Source organism: Chelonia mydas, chromosome 11 (assembly GCF_015237465.2).
Source record: "Chelonia mydas isolate rCheMyd1 chromosome 11, rCheMyd1.pri.v2, whole genome shotgun sequence".
NCBI classification, from domain to species: Eukaryota; Metazoa; Chordata; order Testudines; family Cheloniidae; genus Chelonia; species Chelonia mydas.
Window position 1 is genome coordinate 64,345,622 of NC_051251.2, and position 16,665 is coordinate 64,362,286.

The 16,665-nt window shown below is 46.5% G+C and overlaps 1 protein-coding gene across 6 annotated transcripts in view; it reads right to left on the bottom strand.

The window, feature by feature from the left end:
• Positions 1-5,731: 5,731 nt before the first annotated feature.
• LANCL1 (LanC like 1) overlaps positions 5,732-16,665 on the bottom strand; it is a 28,135-nt gene continuing 17,201 nt past the window's right edge. For all 6 annotated transcript variants that reach the window (XM_043525739.1, XM_043525741.1, XM_043525744.1 and 3 more), the window contains 6 exons: positions 13,601-13,736; positions 12,995-13,141; positions 10,808-10,990; positions 10,149-10,325; positions 9,549-9,621; positions 5,732-7,834 (listed from right to left, as the gene is read on the bottom strand). In XM_043525739.1, the coding sequence (XP_043381674.1) occupies positions 7,758-7,834; positions 9,549-9,621; positions 10,149-10,325; positions 10,808-10,990; positions 12,995-13,141; positions 13,601-13,736 (793 nt within the window). In that variant the 3' untranslated portion in view covers positions 5,732-7,757. The remainder of the gene's footprint in view (positions 7,835-9,548; positions 9,622-10,148; positions 10,326-10,807; positions 10,991-12,994; positions 13,142-13,600; positions 13,737-16,665) is intronic.

Genomic DNA, 16,665 nt, shown 5'->3' on the forward strand with positions numbered 1-16,665 from the left:
TGTCCCCTGAATAGATATGTGGGCACAGTTGGCAACAGGCTTTGTTGCAAGGATAGGTTCCTGGGTTAGTGGTTCTGTCGTGTGGTGTGTGGTTGCTGGTGAGTATTTGCTTCAGGTTGGGGGGCTGTCTCTAAGCAAGGATTGGCCTGTCTCCCAAGATCTGTGAGAGTGATGGGTCGTCCTTCAGGATAGGTTGTAGATCCTTGATGATGCGTTGGAGAGGTTTTAGTTGGGGGCTGAAGGTGATGGCTAGTGGCGTTTTGTTATTTTCTTTGTTGGGCCTGTCATGTAGTAGGTAACTTCTGGGTACTCTTCTGGCTCTGTCAATCTGTTTCTTCACTTCAGCAGGTGGGTATTGTAGTTGTAAGAATGCTTGATAGAGATCTTGTAGGTGTTTGTCTCTTTCTGAGGGGTTGGAGCAAATGCAGTTGTATCGAAGAGCTTGGCTGTAGACAATGGATCGTGTGGTGTGGTCTGGATGAAAGCTGGAGGCATGTAGGTAGGAATAGCGGTCAGTAGGTTTCTGGTATAGGGTGGTGTTTTTGTGACCATCGCTTATTAACACCGTAGTGCCATGTACATTGGTCAAACTGGACAGTCTCTAAAGTGCTCACTCTCATTACAGGGTGTATGGTAACACTCATTGTTTCATGTTCTCTATGTATATAAATCTCCCCACTGTATTTTCCACTGCATGCATCCGATGAAGTGAGCTGTAGCTCACGAAAGCTTATGCTCAAATAAATTTGTTAGTTTCTAAGGTGCCACAAGTCCTCCTTTTCTTTGTTTGGAAAGCTTCAGCTAAAATAGTTTGGCATGTCAGAGAATTAATTGGGGGGTGGGGTGGGGGATGTTGTTTTGTTCATGCTAAATACAAACCTCTTGCAACCTGTTGTTGTGAAGGTCTAGCACCCCCATGCATTGAAGTAGGGATTTAATTTGGCAGGGTAGTTGCTGTGGTGTCAGGGATATTCCGTTTGTTGTTCCTGTGAAAAACCACTCACATTTGGCCAAGCTATAGCCTTTGAAAAATCTCAGTTTCTACATGATAAATAGAGACTTGTTAGGTCGGCCACCATTAGCCCTTCTGGACCCCAGTCTATGTGACTCCTCCCAGCAGCCCCATGTGCCCCTCCTCCCTGTGCGCCCACCCCCCTATCCCATGCCTCCTCACCTAACCCCATGAGCAGGGAGCTATGAGGAAGGCAGCCTCTGCTCCCTCCCTCTCTGCAGCTGCCCTCTCTTCTGGCACCACATCTGTCCCTGGTGGGCAAAAGGTATAATTGCAGCTTCCCTTCACCTCCCTGTCAGAATCAATTATTGTGCGGGGGACGTTAATTCTGTGCCTGCACAGTGGCACAGAATTCCCACAGGAGTAGAACATATACAGAGCTAGATAATACTCAATGCTCTGTGAAATCAGGACTTGAGCATCTCAGCTGGGCACCCAAAACTAGTGGACACACTTTTGACCTTTCTCTCTCTGTCTCAGTTACCCATCTGCGCAACAGGGAGAATACCACCCACTCATCTCATGGAGGTGTTCTGAAGTTAAATACATTAATGTCTGTGAAGCCCTAAGATACTGTAGTGATTGTGCACCATGGAAATGCCCATCAGGAGATTAATAATTCTGTCTTCAGAGCAGGGTTTGAATAGTAAGCAGTAAATAAGACCTGATGTCATACGTTGAACAATGAGAAAACAAAATATCAAATCGCTGCTTATTCCGGGAGCACCGTCCATCCTGTGCACTGAATGAGGCAGGGGTCCTATGGGAAAAATAGTTTGTGACCATGTAATTGAAGACTGTGTCATAATGCATACACAAAGGATTAAGAATTAAGGATGCATAGGCATTTCCTAACATTTGAGTGTTTGACTCTACAATCTTTATGTCCTTTAAACATAGCTTTTGTGCATGTAATAAGTAATTCATATTGGCAAATATATCAATACGATTGTACAAAATTTAGCACAAAGTCTGCTGTGGACCACATTAGTCTTAAGTGTTTTCAAAGAGAGTCAAGCTCCATCACCTAAAATCTATTACACGATTGTGATGCTGGTTTATAAACTAGTTTATCAAAGGAGCTGTCCCTTTGACTGCATAAAGATATGATGCCTCACAAACATTTCTCTAACACTTATTCATGTGGTGCTAGAACATTAACGGCTGGCTTATTGTCAGTGCAGATGGTTATTTATGTGCCTCTGAAAAGTTAATATAATGCAGAAACTAGTTGGCCATGAGCAGCAATAGCAGGTCTGTCCCTCCCCGAGACACCCCCTCTGTCTTTATTTCACTTCTTTCATAATTGTGCTTGCTGCTTTCTAACAGCAACACAGACTGTCAGCTCTTCAGAGCTAGTTAGAGTTGGCTCTTGATGGGGGACTGGACAACTGAGGATGGTTCATGGCTAACAATATTACATGCATTTTTCATGTTACCAGCATTGGTCAAACATATAAGTTGAACCCAAGTTAAGTTAGGATGGAGGCCAAGTGAAAACCAGTTACGTTTTCTGAATGGGACATTCCACTTGATTGGTTTGTAAACTAACTTGTTGAAGTTTGTGTATCTGACAGCACGCTCCTCGAGTAGCTTGTAGAGAAAACAGAAAAAAAATCTTTTAAACACCCCCTATTGCCCAGCACACATACACACACTTTTTTTCTGGTCTCCTGCTAAGCTCTAGAAGAGCCTTGACAGGCCTGGGACCACCATCACTGAACTCGCTCAGACCTGCTTCACACTTTTCCCCCAGGCCCTGCAAGAGCGCATGAGCAATGCCATGGTACTGCATGAGACAGGAAGTGCAACTGACAAGCACCCAAATTAACTAATATTATCTGTTTTCTCCTTTCTTTCAGTGACGGGGTGTCTTAAGCATTACTTTAAACTAGGGCTGTCAATTAATCGCAGTTAACTCACACGATTAACTCAAAAAAATTAATTGTGATTAAAAAAATTAATCGTGATTAATCACAATTTGAATTGCACTGTTAAACAATAGACTACCAATTGAAATTTATTAAATATTTTGGATGTTTTTCTACATTTTCATATATATTGTATTCTGTGTTGTAACTGAAATCAAAATGTATATAATTTTTGATTACAAATATTTGCACTGAAAAATGATAAACAAAGGAAACAGTATTTTTCAATTCACCTCATACAAGTACTGATGTGCAATCTCTCTTTCGTGAAAGTGCAATTTACTAATGTAGATATTTTTTGTTACATAACTGCACTCAAAAACAAAACAATGTAAAACTTCAGAGCCTACAAGTCCAGTCAGTCCTTCTTCTTCAGCCAATCACCAAGACAAACAAGTCTGTTTACATTTACAGGAAATAATGCTGCCCTCTTCTTATTTACAATGTCACAGAAAGTGAGAACAGGCATTTGCATGGCACTTTTGTAGCTGGCATTGCAAGGTATTTACATGCCAGATATGCTAAACATTTATATGCCCCTTCATGCTTCGGCCAACATTCCAGAGGACATGCTTCCATGCTGATGACTCTCATTTAAAAAATTAAATGTGTTAATTAAATTTGTGACTAAACTCCTTGGGGGAGACTTGTATGTCCCCTGCTCTGTTTTACCCACACTCTGCCATATATTTCATGTTATAGCAGTCTCGGATGATGACCCAACACATGTTGTTCATTTTAAGAACACTTTCACTGCAGATTTCACAAAACCCAAAGAAGGTACCTATGTGAGATTTCTAAAGATAGCTACGGCACTCGACCCAAGGTTTAAGAATCTGAAGTGCCTTCCAAAATCTGAGCGGGACGAGGTGTAGAGCATGGTTTCAGACGCCTTAAAAGAGCAACACTCCAATGCGGAAACTACAGAACCCAAACCACCAAAAAAGAAAATCAACCTTGTGCTGGTGGCATCTGACTCAGATAATGAAAATGAACATGTGTTGGTCTGCACTGCTTTGGATTCTTATCGAGCGGAACCCGTCATCAGCATGGATGCATGTCCCCTCGAATGGAGGTTGAAGCATGAAGGGATATATGAATCTTTAGTGCATCTGGCCCGTAAATATCATGCAATTCTGGCTACAACAATGCCATGCAAACGCCCGTTCTCACTGTCAGTCGACATTGTAAACAAGAACTGAGCAGTATTATCTCCTGCAAATGTAAACTAACTTGTTTGTCTGAGTGATTGGCTTAACAATAAGTAGGACTGAGTGGACTTGCAGGCTCTAAAATTTTACACTGTTTTATTTTTGAATGCAGGTTTTTTGTACATAATTCTACATTTGTAAGTTCAACTTTCATGATAAAGAGATTGCACTACAGTACTTGTATTAGGTGAATTGAAAAATACTATTTCTGCTTTTTTACAGTGCATATACTTGTAATCAAAAATAAATATAAAGTGGGCACAGTACACTTTGTATTCTGTGTTGTAATTGAAATCAATATATTTGAAAATGTAGAAAACATCCAAAACTATTTAAATAAATGGTATTCTATTATTGTTTAACAGTGTGATTAATCAAGTGATTAATTTTTTTAATCACTCGACAGCACTATTTTAAACTAGAATGGGAACAGGATATTCAAATGGATGGAGTCCCTTTAATAGAGTGCACACAGTCTGTAAAGACTAATGCTGCTTACAAGGGAGTTTTGCCAGAATAAAGAGTAGTTCAGGCCTGGACTTTATGTGAAAGCCGCAGGGGGTACAAAGTACATAGAGCTGAAATGAGAGAGTTGTCTTCAGGATAAAATAAAACCATGTTTTATTTGGTGAGGGTGGGGGAGAAGATGTTCAAGGGACAGAGTGAGAGCATTTCCATTCCCCCTTCACTAACAGGACAGAAAAGGCCAGGCTGGATAAGAGGCAAGCAAAACAAAGCCCCAAAACACTATTTATCACAAAGGAAAAAGGACCAACTACTCAGCTTTTTTTCCTCCAGTTTAGTTTGCAAAAAGCAACATCCAGCAAAGGGCCTTATGGTTACTGGAGCAAGCCAAACTAAACTGGGGAAAGAGGAGTTGTAGCTCAGCCATGCAAATCTCTTGTCAGCTGTAATTGGGCCCCCAGTGGCAGTGATAGGAGACCAGTATGCAGGTCCATGTGGGTACTGTATCTACAAACCAGTGGTGTTACGGTCACAGTGTTGACAACCCCAAATGTTCAAAAATGAATCAGACACCCTCTCCTCCCCCTAGCAAATCAGGAGCATTGAAACCGTGAGATTCAGAACATACGTTTTGGTTTCCTTTTTTATTGCTTTCTGAGCCCTTAGGTCAAACTCAGTCATGTTTTCAGGCTTTTTGACAAACCTTTCTAGAGGGCTGGTAACTTTTCAAAATGAAACCTGAGATCTCTCAGTTACGGGAGCTGGGGCTTTAAGGAAAGCGAGACGTGAGAGAATTGTGAGTGTTGGAAATGCTATAGTCAGAGGCTCGCAATAAAGCCAACATTTGATGGCTGTGACCAGAGTGCCACAGCGATGGGATTTAGCTGGCAAAACTGACAAATTCACACACTTCTGTGAAGCCACAGGTGGACTTCTCTTTGCAGGCATTCACACCACGTCGGCAGCATCCTACAAACAGGTTCCATTTGGGTCTTTCTGACTGCGCCATCCAAAGTAGAGTCCCAGAAGCTGCTGGCATATGCTGCCCTCTCAAGATACAATTATTGGGCATTATCAGTGAATAGGATTAAGAAAAAAGGATCGACCCCTTGTTTGTTTCAGGATTTTATTAAACTGCTTTCAACCTAAGAGTTGTACCCCATGTCCCCAGCTCTTTTCAAGTAGCACACATACAAGCAGAGTAGCATACATGCTGCTGGAATACTCTGCAACAGGCTGCATGAACTTTTTCTTTAATAGGAATTATGTTTAACAGAAAGCCAAAAAACCAAGACAGGGGTCTCAAGTCAGTTGTCACTACAGGCATGATGCAAGTTAACTTACAGTAGGCTTCATCTATAGCACTTCCCCAGAACTATTCAATTAGTCAAACCCTCCTTCCTGGAGGTCACTTTTTTTTTTTTTTTGGTTATTCACTGCAGTGTTAAAAGCTGAGAAACACTGCAGTGAGAGTCTTCGCTAGTCCAAATGAGCTTGATGCTTTTAACTGGGACACCCAGCGAACAGCAAATTAGCTCCACTGTGTTTCCAATTTTTCTAATTAGCTGTCCACACAATCAATGCTGAAACCTTTTGTGAGAAAGTCAATGAAAGCCCTGCCTGCAATGGCAAAGGACTGTGTGCAGAATACAGTTTACGCTGCTTGCTCAGGCAGTTCAGGGAAGAGAGTTGGAGATGATTTTCTAAGAGAAATGCAGTCTTTAGGCTCTATTAGTGTTTCTAGCTACTCACTATCAGCAGCCTTGAAATATCAAAACCATTTCCACCCTTCTTCAGGCCTGGGGCAAGGTGAGGAAGAAGAGGTCACCTCCAGCGGCCAATGGAAGAGCCATGAAGCAGGTTCAGGAACTCCAGCAGCTAATGGAGAGTGCTCCTTTACCAGAGCACCTTCGTTAGCAGGACAAGAGTTTACTAGGACAGGTCCTCAGCAGGTGTAAATGAGTGAAGCTCCATCAATGGATTAATTCCGATTTACAGCCAACGAAGATCTTGCCCATTGAATACCTTGTCCAGTCAATCAATACCAATTGGGGCAGATTTTCCAGCTACTGGTCGGATGGATTCTTGTTCACGTACTAGGCTACAATGAGTAGTAACAAGCGAGCCAAGTTACTAAGGTTCATGGAAGCTGATTAAAGAAGTAGGAGGGATTAAGAAGCCTGTAAAGCTACAAACAGCTCCTACATACATAACACATTAAACACTGACAAAACTTAAAGAAATAGGTTTCTTTTCCCACAACTTCTGTTTCCAGGCCTGGTTCACCAGGCTAACAGCTGCAGTGTTACATATAATTTTAAGTCAAGACCGCAGAAAGCTTTCAAAACTGAACATGAAAGATCACACTTGGCAGTAACTTAACTCTTTTGAACTGACACTTCAGTGACTGAGGGCTTTCTCCCGCAGCATTTAGCAGAATATGGTGAATCTGCACAATAGGTTATGGATTATGTCCTGTATTCTTGTCACTGACAAAATGCACAAATAGTGAAACACAGTCTGCTTATAAAAGCAGAAAGGTGTGAGGTTTCAGAGAGGACTCTGGCATGTCAGTGATAGCTGTGACAGTTGCAGTCTGTCAAGAGGATGGCATAAGAAATACCTTCCGTCTCCACAGTCCATCACAGTCAACTGCCCAAGGAGGAGCTCAGTTAGAACTGCCTACCTCCATGATTAGGAGAGAGAATACTTAGGTGCCAATAGGAGGTAACAGTCATAAGATTTCATTTCTTGTTTTCCAAAGACAATACTCTAAGCTTCTATCACTGTTACTCATGACAAAGTTAAATGGACAAAGTTATATTCAATAGAAAAAAATTTCTCCCTGGAATTCAGATACATAAAATAAGCAAAGCTCTGAGTTTGCATATCCAACAAAATACTGTACATTTCCCATCTTTAGGAACCAATAACAAAAACCATGTTTTTTTAAAATCTAAACAAAGCAAAAAGAGCACTAGAGAAATTTAAATATGGAAAAGAACTGAAACCATCAACAACAGAACGCCTTTACTTTACAAGAGATGGGTTTGAAAAGAGACTCAAGCAAGCTCTATCTCCTTGTCCAACGGATGTGGAGTGCAGTGGGATTCGTGCAGGGAACAGCTGAGAAGGGTTTTATAGCTCAAATGCTGGGAACTTGGCCTTTTTTGGTACCAGAAGATCAGCAAGAAAATATATTGTCCCAGCCATTCCTGAAGGAAAAAAAGAAAATTGTTATTTCTCAAAGCATATAACAGGGAGATTCTCATTGCATGTCAGTATTATTATAGAGTAAATCATAATGAGTGTGAGTGTGCATCATGGAAAACAGGGGAGCCAGGGGCCATTTTCAAAAGCACCTATGTGACTCGGGAGTCTAAACCCATTTTCCCAAAGTGATGTAGCCAGATTTTTAAAGGTATGTAAGTGCCTAAGATGCAAATAAGATGCAAGTAAATCTCCTTAGGCGCCTATTTGCAGTTGTAAACATTGAAATACCTTTAAAGATCTGGCTTTTCAATGCTTTTGAAATTTTTACCCTAGATCCTCAGCTGGTGTAAACTGTCCTAGTAGAGTTGCCATGTGTCTGGTTTTCGAACGGAACGCCTGGCCAAAAAGGGACTCTGGCAGCTCCGGTTAGCGCTGCTGACCTGGCCATTAAAAGTCTGTTTGGCGCGGGGCTGACAGGCTCCCTACCTGGCTCCATGAAAGTGGCAACATGTCCCTCGGCTCCTAGGCAGAGGGACGGCCAGGGGGCCTCCGCGCGCTGCCTCCGCCCCGAGCGCCAGCTCCACAGCTCCCATTGGCTGGGAACCATGCTGCGGGGGCGGCACCTGTGGGCGCAGGCAGCGCGAAGAGCTGCCTGGCCACCCCTATACCTAAGAGCCAAGGGACATGCCGCCACTTCCGGGGAGCCACCTGAGGTAAGCGCCGCCTAGAGCCCACACCCCGAACTCCCTCCTGTGCCCTGACCCCCAGCCCCAGCCCTGATCCCCCTCCCACACCCAAACTCCCTCCCGGAGTCCTCACCCCAACCCCCTGCCCCAGCTCGGAACACCCTCCTGCACTCCAACCCCCTCAGTCCCAGCCCGGAGCCCCCTCCTGCACTCCAAACCCCTGATCCCTGGCTCCTCCCCAGAGCCCGCACCCCCAGACGGAGCTCCCCCACAACCCTTCTGCCCCAGCGCAGTGAAAATGAGTGAGTGAGCGGGGGTGGGGGAGAGCGAGCAAGAGAGGGAGGGTGGAATGGAGTGAGTGGGGGTGGAGCCTTGGAGAAGGGGCAGGGCCTCAGGGCAGGGGTGGGGCAAGGGTGTTTGGTTTTGCGCAGTTAGAAAGTTGGCAACCTTATGTCCTAGTTCCATTGACAGGGAGTGACTCTGTAATTTATGATGGCTGTGGAACTGGCCCAGGGTGCCCCCTGCTGGCAGATTTATGGAGCAGCATAGGTATCAGCATTTGGGAACGCTTTCTGTTGCCCAATCATGGACTAGATCTATGGCTGCTTTTTGTCCATTTCTTCATTGTTCTTTGGAGGGAAACGGAAAAGGACCTGCACAAAATTGTAAGTACTCTGAGTGCAGAGGTTGTCTGGGCAGCCAGCCTGCAATTACTGTAGGTTTAAACTGTCCCCAATAAACAATTACTCCAGTGAGTGTTATGAACCGTACCAGAGCTGAGTGCAGGAGGACTCCGTGCTATGCCAACCTCCAGCCCTCCCAGCTGGGGTTGCAACAGAACAAGGAATTCCAGTTGTAGCCATTATCCACTGCTGTTAAAACCTCATTCAGAGGGGGTCAAAACAGTGGGTGCGATTCTCCTGACACTGATTTTATGGGGTTTTAATGCAATCACTCTCAATTTACACCAGTGTGAGATCAGACTCAGAATTCAGAACATATGACGTAGAAAATGCTGGACAGGGATTACCTTCAAAGAGAGAGAAGGGAGTGTCTGGAGTCCGGCACCCATGCTCCCCATAACTCAAACACCACTCTGCAAACTGAGGAAGGAAGAACAAAGCATCCAAACCTTGTAGAAGACGTGACATGGACGTTAAAAATACAGACGCCCCCCCACCCCCCACCGTCCTCCAGATCTCCATCTCCCAACTAGTCATGACAATGGAACAGAACACACAGGCGGTTGCCAGGCACTGCTGTTGACTGGAGCCCAGCACACTGTTGGTCTGACGGACAGTAATGAGAGACTGTTTAAGGACCATCCTGGTCTACGTGAAATGAACTGGTTAGTGCTAGCTGCATCTCTGCCAGGCTAGAAGTTAGATTACAAAGGCAAGAACCATCACGCAGAGTGCAGAATCAAACCATCCTTCAAGGTAACTGGCTCTAGAATGTTAGTTACATTCCACACTAGCCTGACTGGTTCCTCTCCTTTACCGAAGATGGTCCCATGATTTTCTATCAGATAACTTTTTTAAAAGGTGAGCTATCCCAGCCAGCATCCAGCCTTTCCATGACCTGGTGGCAGGAGTCTCTCTCTGTGTCTGTTGCTCATTCGGATGCTCACCTTGCAGGCCCTGTACAAGTATTTCATGTTTTGAGTGAGGTTGTACAGCATTAGGAAGGCATAAGCATTGCCAGCTGTCCCATGGCACAACCCATAACCTTTCTTCAGTAATCCCCACTGCCAGATCACTTCGGCGCACTGCAGCGCATCACTCAGATACTGCTGGTCAGCAAACACCTGTGGAGACAAGAGAGAGATTCCACTCTCTGCAATTATCCCCTCAGCATCCATGCTGGGGTGGAGCAGGCCCCCACCTACTTGGTTAATTAGCTACTATCGAGAGCGACCTCTCCTACTTAAGCAATGGCACCGTGACTTTGCCTTCTACTGTCAAAGATTTTTAAAGTGATAAATGAACTCACAACGAGCTGTCACCATTAGGCACCTGCCACAGAAAGAATACGACACATGGCTGACTCCTCAAGCAATGAGAGCATCCTGCGCTTGGGACAAGACACTGGGACATGTTCAGAAATCATTCATTAAAAGTCTAATTTGCATTTTGATTGGTGTGTAAGTGTGGGCATGCATGGAGGTGCTGGTGGGTTATTTCATTAGAATTATTACATGCCCTGACAGGGACTCCTGGCTAGAGGATGCTCTGGGATCAAGTTCCACATTAAAGCTCTCCAGTCACCGTTTCCCAGGACATCCTGTACCTTATAGGCCTGTGTAAGCATGTAGATCACGCCAGGTGCCCCGTGACACCAATGGACAAGCAGGTCTCTGGCGTCATCAATACAAGGGGGGTAGTTGCCTGATGGGAACTTCAGCTGGCAGACATAATCCACACTGGGTTTGACTGTGTTATGCAACTTCACTTGGCTCACGCCAAGGCCGGGCTGAAAGAGACAGACAAGAGAGGCTGTTAAATGGGGAAAGAAGTGCTGTATTATTCCCTCCCCCAGCCAGCAGTGCTAGTTTTAGAGGCATAAACAATTTATGCTTCAAAGATGAGAAGAGAGTTTGGCGTTACAGATTCCTTCCAGCTTCTTCAGCTGTGCTACAGCGGCTCATATCTTTCCTCCTCTACAGATAGGCTACGAGAACTGTGGGGGCAGGCTGCTCAATGCCTCAGGTGTGGGCGTGCACCTGGTCATCCTTTAATGCCTCTTCGTCTGCAGCAACAGTGACTGGCTCTGGAGGGTGCCCCAGCCAGTCCCCAGCAAGGAGAGTGTGATGGAGTGTTCACCCTGCATTAGCCCTGAAGGGGTTAGAGTAGCTCAGAAGGGACAAATTAACCTTTAAGCTGCACCTCAGAGAGAGTCAGATTTGACTGATAAATTACTAATTGCTGAAAAAGCCCAGCTCAGGGAGAAGCTGGGTAAGATATAAAGCCAGGAAGTTTGCAGCAGAAGGGGGCTGCAGGGAGGGAGTCTGCAGTCGCTCTCTGGGAAACCTGACGGGGGACAAAAGACCTGGGCTCCTGTCCCTGACAGAAGGGTTCACCCAGGGGAGGTGTGGAGAAGAAAGCCTGTAGAAGGCAGAGTAGGAAGAAGCTCCAAGGAAGAAGCAGTGAGGATTGAGACTGTGTAGACCTTGTCTGCTGGGTGGCCCAGGTTTCCCACCAGCCAATGGGAAGTGGTGCAGGACTGGTGAAGTGGCATCTGGACCATTGGTCTGGCGAGACTTTGATACACCAGAAGGGGAAAATTATATCATCACCTGGCTGGAGGGCTGAGTTACAAAGAGAGAGCACCTCCCAGGCCCGGAGAGGGGCTGCGGGGCAGGCGAGCAACAGAAGGGGGTGCTCGACTCGACAAGGGCTGATCCCCGGACCCAGCCACAAGGGGGCACCCCCATTGGTGAGTGAACCCCATTACAGGGAGAAAATTAAGGGGATCCCTTTGGATTTTAAGAGGCAAGGAAAAGCCTATCCTACAAATCTGAAGCGGTTAGGAATTGCTTACAGGATATGATCAGGATTAGTGAGGTGAAATGAAGCAAAGAGAAAAACTCAGGATGACTATCAGGAATGATTCCCAGACACCGAAACCTAGCAGATCAGCGTTACCTAGGCAGAGCACCAGTGGCCCATAGTGAGCTGCAAGGCCAGCCCAACTTGAAGATCTCAATTCTTAGTTGTACACAGATCATGTAAACAGGTTCAAGGGTAAAAACTAGTTTAAAACTAAGGGAGCAATTTCACCACTGACCTCATTGAAAGCAGGAGTGGATCCTCCATGTCCTCCCCTAATTGCACTGCATTGGCCAAAATCTATATAGACAGAGTTCTCTTTTAACTTGGCAGCTCTGAGCCCCTTGGAATGAGAATTTCGAGCTAAGAATCATCTCATTCCCAAATTGCTAAGGTGCAAATTGAAAATCAATACCTGTGCTGTAAAGCCACCAGTGATAAAGACTTGCACAGAGTCAGATGTCCTCCAATGTACCTTCCCTGGTACGCTTTCCCTGTAAGCGTATGGTGCATTATGCTTAGCTGCTCTTTTCTATATCCCATGTAGTCCAGATTCAGCTTGTAACTTCACTGTATAGGGAGCCAAGATGTCAAACTCAGGCTCTCTGAATCCCCATGATTTTCTAGGTACCTAAAAATTAGGCATGATGACACTTAAGTTTCTTTATGAATTTAGCCCTGAGTGACTAACCACCGCAAAAGTGTAGTAGCCCCCTAGAAACACAGAGTCTGGAGCGTTTTGGAGCCGTTTTGAAATAGGATTTAAACCAAACAAAAGAGAGCATCTGATGGACAACTGACCATGACTGACACCAGTGTGACATCACTAATAGCCAATCAGAAAGCTCCCCAGGTGTTCCACATTCTAATTGGAGGACATTACAAGTGAAACAGCTGGGAAGGCCTTTTCTCTCCAGGTGTCTCTCACCTGCATAAGGTAGTAATAAATTCCTGCCAGGCCATGGGCAGCCCCTATGTAATACTCCTGGTACCACTCATACATCAACGGGCTCTTGGCTGTGAAGTTCCTCCTTTTGGCCAGGCTCTCCCCGGACGCCACGACTGCATCACAGACCTGCAGGTGGAAAGCAGACGTGAGTGACGACACCTTTGAGGTGTATAATCTCTCCCCTCCAGCCTGGCAGACAGTAGCCAGCGCAGCAGGTACCACAGTGCAAAATACAGTCATGCACCTTTGTTATTCTGCATGTGAAAATCCTAGCTTGTGAATGGGGGAGAGGAACAGGGGCTTCTTTGACTCTAGGCACAGAATCCTAGGATTGGGAAGGACATTTGGCACAATATCCCTTTGGAAGAATGGGGCCTGCAACAACAGCTGGACGTTCCGTGCTGTGGCCTTCACACGTGTCATGTCATGTTTTCACACATGCCAGAGTTATCTAGACCGGCATCTATTTGAACCCTTCTAAGGATGTGCTGGGTGGGAAGCGACAAAACACAGAGGACAAACGAGTAGGATGCGGGAAGCTAATTCAGCCTACATTGGAGAGCAACTGGAGAGATGACAGGGTACCTGTTGAATATAGTTTTGAGGGATTTTTTCCTCTCCATAATGCTTGTTCACAAACAGCAGTGCGTAGAGGTATCCCATGCGCCCATAAAGCATTTCATCAGGTGCTCGGGGGTCAAGTTTGTGCAGCTGAAGCAAGCTGGAAAGAAAGATTCAGGTGAGGAAGTAGATTGGCAGGGATGGAGCTATACAAAAACACCCCCAAACTGTAACTCCAGTTGAAGGCTACTAGACTGGGACTCAGCAGATCTGAGTGTAGATCCCAGTTCCACCACAGGCTCACTCTATGTGACCTTGGGCAAATCACTGAATCTCTAAGTGCCTCAGTTCTCATCTGTAAAATGGACATAATCCTGCCTGTGTCTTGTCTATTTAGACAGTCAGCTCTTCAGGGCAGGGGCTGTCAGTTATTATGTATTTGTACAGCGCCTAGTGCAATGGGTCAATTGGGGACTCTAGGCGTTACTGGAATCCAGATAATAACGTTAATAGTCAAACCCAAGTTGATAACTGCGTGGGTAAGGCAGGATGACCCTTTAAAGCAAGGAAAACTTCTCCTCCGTTCCCAGCTCCCCCATCACAGCCATAGCCATGCTTTCAGAAATTCAGCTTCTGTGCCAAGAGGCGCTTCCAGAAGTGATCGGCAACAGTTTCACTCTAATTCTGTAGACGTCAAAGGGAGTGTTACCAAAATGGGAGCAGACCTAAGCCATGGCTGACCATTTTTGAAGGTCCTCCATCCCTTATGTTTAGAAGTCTTGACTGTGAAAACCCAACGGCTCTCTTGTGCTGTTCCAAAACAGCTGGGGTCATCTGAATGAGGAGGGGAGGCGAGGGGGCTGAGGGAAGGAATGTGAATCACTTAGGCAACAGTGCACAGTGGAGTGGGAAAGGGGTGGTTATGAAATAACTAGCCTCTATGGGGTTCAAAAGAAGCAGCCATTCGCTCTTCATCCATCTAGGCTGGGTTAACCACTGGCTTCTTTCAGTGCAGTCACCTACCATAGGAGTGAGAGTATGGATTGCCTGACCGCACCAGAAGTTGGTGACGTTCCCACAAGCGCTAACAACGACTGACAACTCTTCACTCGGGTGCTTTGCAACCCAGTCGCTCCAGATGCAAATTACCCTCCGTTTTTGCCTCTCGCCGCTCTTCCAACAAGGTCAGAAGTTCTTCCCTGTCAGAGCACTGAGTCGTATTTTTTCCCCTTCCCCCAGGTCAGCAGCCTGGAAAACACGGTCACTTTCAAAATGACAGCATGGGTGCTGCATTTCCTCAAGGCTGCGCCTTTCAGCGCCTCTTGCTGCCGCTCTGACAGGCGCAAGAACAGCAGCCCCGAGGAACCTCTGGTGCAGGGCTCCCCGTCGCAGCCGCGTGCGGGAACAGCAAAGGTACAGTGTCAGCGCGTGCTCTTGGGCAGCCCGTTCTTTTTTAAAAGGAGGCAACGGCCAATTGTCCCGAATCCCCTGGGATCAGATGGAAGGCGCTGTGTTCCGGCTCCCCTGCAGCGACAAATCTTTGCTTGGTGTTGGATTCAATGTGACTAGAGATATTTAGAGAGCGAGGGTCTCGAGGCAGATTTGGTCCAGGTCCTCACAACAGGCGGCAACCGAGCGCTGCACCGCTCCCCGCAGGATGTTTCCCACACGTGAGAGCAAGTCGCTGACTTCTCACCCTGCCTCCCAAGCATGTGCGGGCAAATGTGGATGGGAGTGGGGGGCAGGAGCCGGTCTCCCACGCACTCCCCCCAAATCAGGCAGCAGCAGGAGATCTCCCTGCCTCATGCCGCTGCCCACAATCCCCTGGTGACCCTATTTCCAGGGAGGATTGGGGAGAAGCATCTGGAGTGTGGTCTCCTGGGTGCTGTGTGGGAGGAAAGGGGTGCCTGGAAGAGCTGGGCTGGGGGCTGTAGTAGGGGGTGGGATACCTATGGCAGGTGGAGTGGGAATGCCTGCGGTTTGATGCAGTGCCGGGGGAGATGCCAGAGCTTGCGGGACTGTAACTGGGTGGAGGTGCTTGGGGAAACCGGATGGGTGAGGGGGTGGGTAGATGGTATGCCACGGCAGGGGTCTTGGGGGAGCGTGTGACGAGCTCCCGGGGGCAGTTCGGTAGGTGAGGGGTGGTCTGGAGCACCTGCGGCCGGTGTTTGTACTGCTGCTGCAAGCTGCTCCCCCCAGCTGGAGAAGGGAGGGGAGGCGGAGAGGAAGCCCGCAGAGCAGTTCCTGTCAGCATTTGGGGGACCAAACTGCAGAGTAAACAGGGGAATCAAAGGCAATATGGTCAAAAGTGGCAGGGCTGCCAATCCTGGGTGTGTCACACAAGGTGCCAGACGCCTGGCAGCTCTGACAGTACCCAGAATGCCCTTTTCCAGCACGGGGACGGCAGTAAAGGTTCCTGACAGTTAGACACCACGGATACGAAACCAATCTATTAACGGCTGAAAAGTGACAGTTTCTGGAAGAAGGGAAAACGCAGCAGTGGGACAGGATTCTGTGCGCCAATTACTCTAGAAGCAACCACCTGATCTCCTGATGGCAGGAAAACCGTGGAACGCAGTCTGTAAGAATGTAGTCCAGGTTTTCACTGGTAGTGGGAAAATTGGCCACCTTGAAGTGTTGGAGCCTCTCGGGGGGATAAAGCACATTTTGGGGTCATGAACTCATTTAGACAAGTACTAGCCGCCCAGAAAAAAAGAAGTGTGTGTGTCTTCCACTGCAGAGAAAGCTCTGCTGAGAGGCCCTCTTCAGCTCTTGTACAGATCGAATGCACTCTCTAAAGCACAGGGAACCAAAGAGAAATAGGCACAGCGATTGCTATCCTTCTCCACAGGAGAAGCTAAGAGCTTTCCACTCCAGAACTCAGCAAACTCTTCGGGAGCTCAGTAATAAACTGAAAACCCATTCCGCATTTTGATTAATGGAAATATTTCTTGTAGAAAGCAGCTTTTCCTGTTTAAAGGATACTATGGCCTGCTCTGAACAATCAGGGGGCAGGCAGTAGGAGAGTTTGACCTAACCATTGCTTCTTGAATACCCCATTTTCTTTTCTCTGCTTGCCTTTCAGAAGT